Source organism: Orycteropus afer, unplaced genomic scaffold (assembly GCF_000298275.1).
Source record: "Orycteropus afer afer isolate SDZICR_OR568_19922 unplaced genomic scaffold, OryAfe1.0 scaffold00002, whole genome shotgun sequence".
Lineage (NCBI taxonomy): Eukaryota > Metazoa > Chordata > Mammalia > Tubulidentata > Orycteropodidae > Orycteropus > Orycteropus afer.
This window is the reverse complement of record NW_006921589.1, coordinates 10,953,554-10,964,336: the sequence shown is the minus strand read 5'-3', so window position 1 is coordinate 10,964,336 and position 10,783 is coordinate 10,953,554. Positions and strand designations below refer to the sequence as shown.

The following is a 10,783-nucleotide window of genomic DNA, read 5'->3' as shown; positions in this document are numbered from 1 at the left end:
ATATCATTAGCTTATTTTATTTGCTTAATTTCCAGCCTGAAAAATTCCCGAGATGACTAGTGGGAAAATTGGAAGCGTGACCCCAGTAGGAGTCGTTCTTGTTCTTTCCCGACGCGCACTGGTGACCAAAGGCCTCTGGGAACTCAACGGAAACCTCACTCCCTGTGACTGCAAATATGAAGGGCGACATGAAAGATACTCTCTTTGGTATCCCGTCAGATCTTCCCCCTGCTCCTATCTCAGCCCTCCGGGGCTCCCTGAGGGACAGGGAGGGGACCCCTGGCCACAACAGTCTCTTGGGACAGATACCTTCCTTGGCTACTCGCGCAGCTCCCCTGGCACCAACTCACACAGCCGCCGTATCGGAGTTTCCATAGGAACGGGACGCTCAGATTACGGCGTCTTCTGGTATCCCGGGGCAACGACGGTAGCCCGAATGAGTCAAAGTTCTTAGAAGGCAAATGCGCCTGCGGACCTTAATGCATACTTCGATTTTTTTATTTCCTAACTTGCTTTGTAGGAGCTCTGGTAGCGTAGTGCCTAAGGCACTTGATTGCTAACCAGAAAGCAGGCGATTCAAACCCACCAGCCACTCCTCGGAAGGAAGGCTGGGCGATCTACTTTGGTAGTGATACTGCCTCAGAAACCCAAGGAAGGGTCACTATATCGGATAAGACTGCACGGCACATAACAACAACAACAACAATTGTGAGCTCCTAGAACTCGCGCCATAGTATGTATAGTCCCTAGTTGTGACCCTGCAATCGTGACCCCAGTAGGAGTCGTTCTTGTTGTTTCCCGACACGCACTGGGGACAAAAGGCCTCTAGAAACTCAACGGAAACTTTATTCCCTGTGATTGCACGTGTTGACTTCAAACCAGTTGGTAGGTTTTTTTTTTTTTTTAAATGATATTACTATTTTATCATTTACCTATTGCTTTTCAAGTGGATTGCTCCTGTTAATAGGAGAGAATGTGTCCTCACTGTGTGCTGCCACTTCTCTTCTCCCGCACCCAGCTAAAGCTGAGTGTATGTCAAGGTTAATGTGAAGAAGGAATTGTTACACATAATGTGTATTTTCAGAAGCCCTTCATTCACCTGTTGGTATGTGCACTGGGGGTAAGGGTCTCCTTATGTAAGTGAAGTTTAAAGTCTCAAACTTCATTCATAGGCAATGAATGATGTTTCACTGTCCAAGAACAAGACAGTGAGCCTTTTCCTCTCAGGTGGGAGGGAGGGGGAAATGATTAGAGGAGAGACCTTAGTGGGTCTAGGGGTAAACCCAGAAAACAAACCAACACTTCTGTGAGAGTTGGAGTTTATTTGTGAAAAGTCAGCTATGGGCTGAGATGACAAAGTCACCCACATTGGCCAAGAGCTCACATGGCCAGAGGTGGCAGCGCTGGAGGAAATGGATAAGCCAGGGGGTGCACTGGGTAATGCCAGCAACATTATGCCTGGATTTTTCTTAGGATCAAGGAATGTGGAACTCAGTGAGTTTTCTGCTGGATTTACCACAATTCTTAGAATCCAATGCCTGTACTTTGGACATGAAAACTCTTATGCGGTTTGTACTTTCTATGATTTCCTTTTTATTTTCCTTCTGGTTAAGTTCTTTCTGTTTTTTTGTTTTTTTTTTTACGGGTCATCCTAACTCAGTTGGGCCTTGTTGTTGTTGTTGTTATGTGCCCTCCTTAGGAACAAGGAAAGAGACCTGATTGTCCATTCTTTGGCCAAAAGGAAATAGGGAGCAGTGCCCCTGGGATCAGAGTTTTGTGATGGCCTCATGTCTCTGAGAAACCCCAAGCAGATGAAAAACTCATGCTCTGAGCCACATTCCTTGTGCTTCCTCACTGGGGGAGTGTCCTGCCCCAGCTCTTGTCCACTGAACTTCAGTGGATTGTAGGCTTCGGACAATGAAAGAAGATGGTTCTCCTCCTAACAGGACCCCCGTGAGTTCTACTTCCATGGGATTCTGGCTGCCCCTGGGAGCTCTGCTGGTTAGTGACCTGGGCTGACAGGACAGACTAATATGAGTTTGCCCATGGAGGCACACAGCATGGAAGGAGGCATGGCAAAGGGTTGAGCTGAGGAGGGGGAAGAAAAATCTGGGTTTGCAATGGAAATTCCTTTTCAGGAACCCAGAGGCTGTGAGAGAGAATGGGTGCTGCGTCCTGGTGACCCTGTCCTGCACCGATCCAAGAAAGATGGCAGGACAGGGTGTTATTTGGTTCAAGGCTGTGAATAAGACTGGACAGTGGTTCAGGGAATTGGTGAAGACCAGGATGTGGGAGAAAGAGAAGGATGGGCAGAAGTGGGGAGAGTGGAAGCTTTTGTTTGCGGGGCATTGAGTTTATGATAATGGTGATGAAATATTTTGGAAAAGGATAGTAATAATGGTGACACAACATGAAAAATGTCATCAATGTCCCTGAGCTATAAATGGGGAAGTTATGTTGGTGAATGTGTTGTTGTGTATGTTTTCACCACAATAAAAGTAAAATAAAAAGAAGAAAGAAAAAAAAAATAAATGAGAGATGGGTGCAGACAGCTTCAGATTCTCCAGCGTGCACGCACACACACACACACACACACACACATCCTTTTCTAGACACTTTTCCCAGGTATCTTTCTATACTTCCACACTCCCATGGAATAGAAAAGACTGTAGGCTGGGAAATCAGGCAGACCTGGGATTAATCCTGACTGTGTGACCTTGGACAAAACACATGACCTCTCTGAACCTCAGTTTTCTTATCTGTTACCTGGTGATAGTTATCAAAAGGTGAGTTTAAAGGTCAAGTGATCAAGCATATGTAAAGAGCTTGGCACATGGTATGCAATCAACAAAGGTGAGTCTCACACACATACAAGATCACTCCCTAAATGGGAAGTCCCTGTAAATAGGCCCCTCAGCCTTCTGCACCCTTCCCTCTCACCACCTCCCTGCCTCTCTGCTGCACACTGGAGATAAGGGAAGGTTTTCTCCACACCTCCCTCCGTTGTTTTCTCCACTATCGAGGCTGCCTTGCTGCCTTAGTGTGGATGAAAACCAAAGGGGGTGCCAGGGTGAGCATCTGTCCAGCTGGTGAGTCAGTCTAACTCTAGCACTCGGGATACTCCATCTTCCTTTGTCTTGAAACTCGGACTCCATTTTGAGTGTTGGTTTTGAAATTAGCTCTGCATCCAAGATATACCTGACCTCACAGATGAGTGGGGTAAGTCTTCTAAGTCCAGCCTGCTGAGGTGGGGATAGAGAGTGAGATCGGGATGCAGCTAAGAGGGTACTGGGGCTGTGCAGGGCTGGACCTGGGAGTAGGCCTGGGGCGTTCTCTGAGCTGGAGCCTCATAGCTTCCTGTAGGATAGGGGGGTAGTTAACTCATTCAGCCAGAAAGGGCCCGCAGGGGATTCAGGGTAGACTGTCATCTGGCAAGAGAATTCAAGGAAAGGTTATATCCTGACTGGAACCCCCACAGAGTTTTCTAAGTGTCCTGTGCCAGGCCAGCCTCCCTAGATAATCTTCCATCTCTGTTCATTGTCTCTACCACACGGCAGAAAGATACACAGGCCAGCAGTAGATGAGTGGAGGGAAAAGGGCATGGGGTTTAATCTCATAGGATTTGAGTTCATGTTCTGGTTTGTTATGGATTGAATTTTGTCATTCCCCCCCCCCCAAAAAAAATACAGGTTGAAGTCCTAACCCCCTGTAGCTGTGAACATGACCTTGTTTGAAAGAAGGGTCTCTTGAGATCTTATCATTTAGGTTAACAAGAGGTCATACCAAAGTAGGGTGAGTCCTAATCTCATTTAAGTGATGTCTTATCAAAGAGAGACTGGACACAGAGACACACAGGGGTAGACACCGTGTGCAGATACATCTGTAAGCCAAGGAATGTCCAGGAGCCTTCAGAAGCTGGGAGAGACGTGGGGCAGCTCCTCTCTCTGAGTCTCTGAAGGAGTCAACATGACTGACATCCTGATTTGAACTTTTAGCCTCCAGAACTGTATCACAATACATTTCTTTTCATATAAACCACCTGGTTTGTGATATTTTGTTATGGCAGTCCTAGGAAACTAAGACATGGGCCTAGCATTTAATAGCTGAGAAAATTGAGTCAAATTATTATACCTCCCAGAACCTCACTTTCCTCATCTGCAAAATGGGAACAAACAGGAGTGGTAGTCAAAATACTGGATAACTGGTGATATATGGGCACTGACCAATAAGAATGGATATTGTCTGGTCTTAGAGCCAGAGAACAGTCCTGGAAGTCCCCACTGTGCCAGGCATTAACCCTGTAGTTGCTGGATTATGAGGAAGCCTGCGGAGTGGGCGGCAGGGAGGAGGGGACTGAGAGAGCAATCATAGTGATAGGGGGCTCAGTCAGAGACTGTTTACCAAAGTGTTTCTGGGTTTTAACATCCAGTACAGCTGTACTGGGAGTACTAGTTGTAAGTCTGACCTGAGGACAAATCCATACCTCACTGGCTACTACTGTATACATGTTCACTTCTTTCACGCCTGAACTTGAAGTCTCTTCTCCCCTTGATTCCTCCTCATTGATGGAGGAGCTGTCTCCACATTCTAACTGTTCATTTCCTTCTAGTCTGAGCAGTCTTCCTTCTTTGCGTTGGCTCTTCCAGCTGTCCTTCCTACACCAGCTCCGGCAGGCTTCCCCACTCCCAGCCTCTGTGGCCAGCACCATGGACAGCTCCCACTGACCAGCCCATCCTGGGCTAACCCCCTGGCTCCTGCCTTCTGTATCCTCTTTCCCCCTCCACTCAGCTCAGAAATACGAACCGAATGAGGGTGTTATTCATTGAACAGTGTGCCCAAAAAAACGTGTGCTATAAATCCTCCTATGCCTGTGGCCATAATCCCATTTGGGAATAGGGTTTTTCTTTGTTAGGTTAACGAGGTGATATTAGTGTCAGGTGTGTGTTAAATCAATCTCTTGAGATATAAAAGAGCAGATTAAGCAAGCAGGGGGAAAAAAAAAACAGAGATGGTAGAAGATAGATGAGACCTCCAAGGAACCAAGAAACAGAAGTTGGAAAGAGACCAGGACGTCCCCCAGAGCCAACACGGAAAGTATTTCCCTAGAGCCGACACCCTGAGTTATGGCTTCTGGCTCCCTAACCAGTGAGGAAATACCTTCCTGTTTGTTGAAGCCATCCACTTCTAGTATTTCTGTTATAGCAGTACCAGATAACAAAGACAGAGGAGCCTCCCTGAAAAGGCAGTACAGTGGAGTGGTTAAGAAAGACTGTGCAGTCAAGCAGACTGGGATTAAATCCCAACCCACCAGCTCCTAGCTGTCTGATCTTGTTCCTTTACTTCTGTAAGACCCAGTCTCCCCCATCTGTACATAGGGAACACTTAACAGCTATCCCAAAGATTGTGAGGTTTAAGTGAGATTGTTGTTGTTAGATGCCGTCGAGTAGGCTCTGACTCATAGTGACCCTGTGTACAACAGAACAAAACACTGCCCAGTCCCGTGCCAGCCTCCACAATCCTTGCTATACCTGAGCCTATCGTTGCAGCCGCTGTGTCAATCTTAAGTGAGATAGCAAGTATAAAGAACTTAGCACAGTGTGGCTCACTATATGTTCTGAATAAATGAAACACATCACTATTCGGGAACTTTCCATTCCATTTTAATTCCTCAAACCCTTTTCTGATTGATTTCCTTTTCAGACCAAGGCTCACTCTCAAGTAAACATGTCAAAACATAACCACCAGCTCAGTGCAGCTGGCCTCTTTTGGGTGTGGAAGTCAGCTTGAACTTCAGATGTGGTGAAGAAACCCACCTTTGACTGACCCATGCAGTCTGTGTTTATTAGATTTGTTTGTACTTTAAAATTTGTGAGTTAATTTTAGATGTACAAAAGTTACAAAAATAATAGAGGCTTTTTATATACCTCTCATCTAGCTCTCCTTTACATTAATATCTTAATGACCATAGAACATTTATCAAAACTAAGAAGTTAACCTTGGTTCAACACTGTTAACAAAAGTAGAGGACTTATTTAGATTTCACAAAATTATTCACTAATGTTCATTATTTGTCCCAGGACCCGATCCAGGGTCCCATATTGCATTTAGTTGTCATATCTCTGTACTCTCCTCCACTCTGGGGTAGTCCCTGAGTCTTTGCTTGTAGTTCATGACTTTTGAAGAGTTGGTTTCATGTCATAGCAAATCTAGGGGACAAAGTAGAACTGCTTATAGGGTTTCTAAGGCTGTAAATCTTTATAGGAGCAGACTGCCACCTCTCTCTCCCATAGAGCAGCTGGTAGGTTTGAATTACCAAACTTTCAGTCAGCAGCCAAGTGTCCAACCACTGCGCCATCAGGGCTGGCCAGTTCTTTTGAAGAAATAAATCAGTCTGGGTTTTGTATCTTTTTTGTACATGGCTTCTCATGGTTATAGTGAGGTTTGTATTATCAGGAAGGAGACCACAGAGGTGATGTACCCTCCTCAGGGCATTATATCAGGGGTGATGATGATGATGATGATAGCTGTCATTGAGTCAACTCCTAGTCATGGTGACTTTATGCACAACAAAACCAATTGTTGCTTCATCATCTTCACCATCGCTGGCAGGTTTAAGGCCATCATTGTAGTTACTGTGCCAATTCATCTCACCAAGTGTCTCTTTCACCCTTGCTGGTTTTCTGTGTCACCAAATATGATGTCCTCCTCCAGAGACTGATCCCTCCTGATGACATGTTTAAAGCCAGTGATGTTGGCAATGTTCTGCTGTGATCCTTAAGGTCTTCATTGGTTAATTTCAGAAGGAGTAACCAGGTATTTCTTCCTAGCCTTTCTTAGTCTAGAAGCTCTGCTAGTACTTATGCACCACAGGTGGTCCTGCTGCATTTGAAATACCAGTGGCATAGCGTTCAACATCAAACCACCACAGTACAAAGACTGACAGCTGGGTGATGGATATCAGGGGGTACATGATATCAGTATGCATTACTGGTAATGTTAATCTTGGTCATTTGGTTAAGGTGGTGTCTGCCAGATTTTCCCACTGTAAACTTACTATTTTCCTTTCTTTATTAGATTTTGAGCAGGCTTAGATTTTGCTTCTCTGGAATAAAGAGTTCTAAACCAGGAAACCTGTCCTCCCACTAACCTCTTCACCACCACACTCCAGACCACTCCCCCAAGCCACACCCGATCTCTGTTCTCTGCTTGGTTACTTTCTCACTTGGTGCTCAGAGGTGAGTACGTGCAGAAACCAGATACAAATGCACCTGGAGATTATTAGAGCAATAATGTGCTTTCTGTTTCTTTTTCCTAGAACTTTTATCCAGATCCTGCTAGTCCTGCTTGTGAGGGCATCATGACAAAATATTGCCAGGTACTATCTACAGGAATGCCCAGGTCTAGTCCCAAACTCTGAGCACTTTCTTCAACATTTAGCATTTGGGGTTTTTAGATCTCTGGTAGCATTTCTTTTGACTCAGCCATTTATAACTCCTTGCTGACCACTAGCTCAGATCCATGAGATTCCTTCCTTCCAGAACCACTGCAAAGTTCTTCACTCCTGTAAGAGTTTGGTATCATCAAAGATCCTGCTACCAGGGTTATTCAAAATATTGAATAACATTTTTTCCACTGATTGAGTGTGGTGATATATGCTCACCCAACCTTCCCCTTTGTTTCCTCATCAGCTGTACCTAGGAGTTGCTGTCAAGTCGACTCTGACTAGTGGTAACCCCACGTGTGTTGGAACAGAACTGAGGTCCACAGGATTTCCAAGGGCTGGTTTTTCAGAAGGAGATCTCCAGGTCTTACTTCTAGGTGGACTTGAACCTCTAAACTTTTGGTTAGTAGCTGAGCATGTTAACCATTTGTACCACCCAGGGACTCCCGACTGCCAGCTGCCCCAAGATTCTTCCATTTCAGTGCGTCTTCTCATGCTTACCCCTTTAGAAGACGAGGAGACATCACACCTTCTTCAGCCTCATGCACAGAATTCCAATGTTCAAAGCATTGGGTGCAAACTTGTGTGAATTGCCTCTGGATAGTCTCAGAAGATGCCCTCATGAGTCCCCATTACCTCTTTGTCCTTTGTTCTGATAACTATTGCTGTGTAAGAATTATTCCAAGCAACCATCTTATTTTGCAGGTCAGGAATTCAGGAAGGGCTTGGCTAGGCAGTTCCTGCTTGAGGTCTCTCATGCAGTTGCAGACAGATGTTGCCGGGGCTGCAGCCATCTGAAGGCTCGATTGGGCTGGAGTCCAAGAAGGTACACTCACGTGGCAGGCTGTTGGCTGGGAGCCCAGCTAGGGAGTCAAGTGGAACATGCCTCTCCAGCATGGCAGTCTCAGGGTAGTCAGCTTCCACCCAAGAGAGCCAGGCAGAAGTTGCATGGCTTTTTCTGCTGTAACCTCAGACCAGACTCAAGGGGAGGGGACAAGACCTTGCCTCTTCTCTGGTGTCAAAGAATGCATGGATATATTTTAACAACTCTCTCTCTCTCTCTCTTACACACACACACACACACACACACACACACACTTGCACACCTGGGTCCCCTCACTGCACCTCGGACATTATTCTACTGGGACTACCTCCTCAGGGAGAGTCCTAGCCACCTGCAGGCCCATCAGATCTTTTAGGTTGAAGCTGGGAGTGCCCTTCTCCCATTCCCTTGAGATAGTGACTCATCAGTTCCCATCTCCCTCCTACCGCTGCTGCAGGGGACATGGCTTCTGGTCCATGGCTTCTGCTTCCTTGGGACCTTGGGAAAGTGACTTCACCTCTATGGGCCTCATGTTCTTAATCTGCAAAGTGGGCTATTATTATTTTAAAAGATAATGTAAATAGCACACCTAGCACACTTGGTCCATACATAGTGGTGTTGTTAGATGCCATCCAGTTCACTTTGACTCATAGAGACCCTATGTACAACAAAACACAACACTGCTCATTCCTGCGCTATCTTCCTAATTGTTGAGGCCCATTGCTTGAGCTCATTGTTGCAATCACTGTGTCAATTTCATTAAGGGTCTTCCTCTTTTTCAGTGACTTTACCAAACATGATATCCTTTTCCAGAGACTGAGCCCTCCTGATAACATGTCCAAAATATTTGAGACAAAGTCTTGTCATGCTTACTTCTAAGGAACATTCTGGTCGTACTTCTTCCGAGACAGATTTGGCCATTCTTTTGGCAGTCTGTGATATATTCGATATTTTTGCCAAAACCATAATTCAAAGACTAATTCTTCTTTAGTCTCCCTTATTTTTTGTCCATCTTTCACATGCATTGGGGCAATTGAAAGTACCATGGCATGGATCAGGGCTACCTTATTCCTAAAAGTAACATCTTTGCTTTTTAACTGTTTAAAGAGGTCTTTTGCAGCAGATTTGTCCAATGCGATATGTCATTTACTTTCTTCCATGGGTGTTGATTGTGGATCCAGATAAAATGAAATCATTGACAACTTCAGTTTTTTCCATTTATCATGATGTTGCTTATTGGTCCAGTGGTGAGGATTTTGGTTTTCTTTATGTTGAGGTGTAATCCACACTGAAAGCAGTAGTCTTGATCTTTATCAGTAACAACTTTAAGTCCTCTTCACTTTCAGTAAGCAAGATTGTGTCATCTGCATATTGCAGGTTGTCAAAAAGTCTTCCTGCAATCCTGATGCTGCGTTCTTCTTCCTATAGTCTAGATTCTTGGATTATTTGCTCAGCATACAGATTGGATAAATATGGTAAAATGATACAACCCTGACATACACCTTTTCTGATTTTAAACCATGCAACATCCCCTTGTTGTGTTTGAACCACTGTCTCTTGGCATATGTATCAAGTTCTGCATGAGCACAGTGAGTTCTGAAATTCCCATTCTTTGCAATGTTATCTGTAATTTGCTGTGATCCACACAGTTGAATTCCTTTGCGCAGCCAATAAAGCACAGATAAACACCTTTCCAGTGTTCTCTACTTTCAGTCAGATTCATCTGATATCAGCAATGATATATTTTATTCCATGTCCTCTTCTGAATCTTGAATTTCTAGCAGTTTCTTGTCCATGTACTGCTACAACTGTTTTTAAATTATCTTCAGCAAAATTTCACTGGCATGTGATAATGATGACATTGTTCAATAATTTCTGCATTCTGTTGGATCACCTTTCTTTGGAATGGGCATGTATATGGATTTCCTCTAGTCAGTTGGCCAGGAAGCCATCTTCCAAATTTCTTGGCATAGACCAATAAGCAGTTCCAGTGTTGCGTCTGTTTATTGAAACATCTCAATTGGTATTCCCTAAATACCAGAACCTTGCTTTTTGCCGCTGCAGCTTGGACTTCTTCATTCAATACTGTTGGTTCTTGGTCATATGCTACTTCCTGAAATGGATGAACGTTGACCAACTCTTTTTGACACAGTGACTGTGTGTGTTCCTTCCATCTTCTTTTGATGCTTCCTGTGTCATTCAATGTTTTACCCTTAAAATCTGGAATAATGCAACTTGAAGCTGGAATTTTTTCTTCAGTTCTTTCAGCCTAAGGAGTGCAGAGCACGTTCCTCTCTTTTGGTTTTGTAACTCCAGGTCTTTGCACATTTCATTATGATACTTCACTTTATCTTCTCAAGCTGCCCTTTAAAACCTTCTGTTCAGCTCTTTTACTTTGTCATTTCTGCCATCGCTACAGCTACTCTACATTCATGAACGAGTTTAAGAGTCTCTTTGACATCCATTTTGGTCTTTTCTTTTTATCCTGTCTTTTTAATGACCTTTTATTGTCTTTATGT

At 44.4% G+C, this 10,783-nt stretch overlaps 1 protein-coding gene across 1 annotated transcript in view; it reads right to left on the bottom strand.

Annotated features, from left to right (window-relative positions):
* CFAP65 (cilia and flagella associated protein 65) overlaps positions 1–8,796 on the bottom strand; it is a 50,150-nt gene extending 41,354 nt beyond the window's left edge. Inside the window, exon 1 of the mRNA XM_007935712.1 lies at positions 8,711–8,796. Within this exon, the coding sequence (XP_007933903.1) occupies positions 8,711–8,796 (86 nt within the window). The remainder of the gene's footprint in view (positions 1–8,710) is intronic.
* Positions 8,797–10,783: the final 1,987 nt, after the last annotated feature.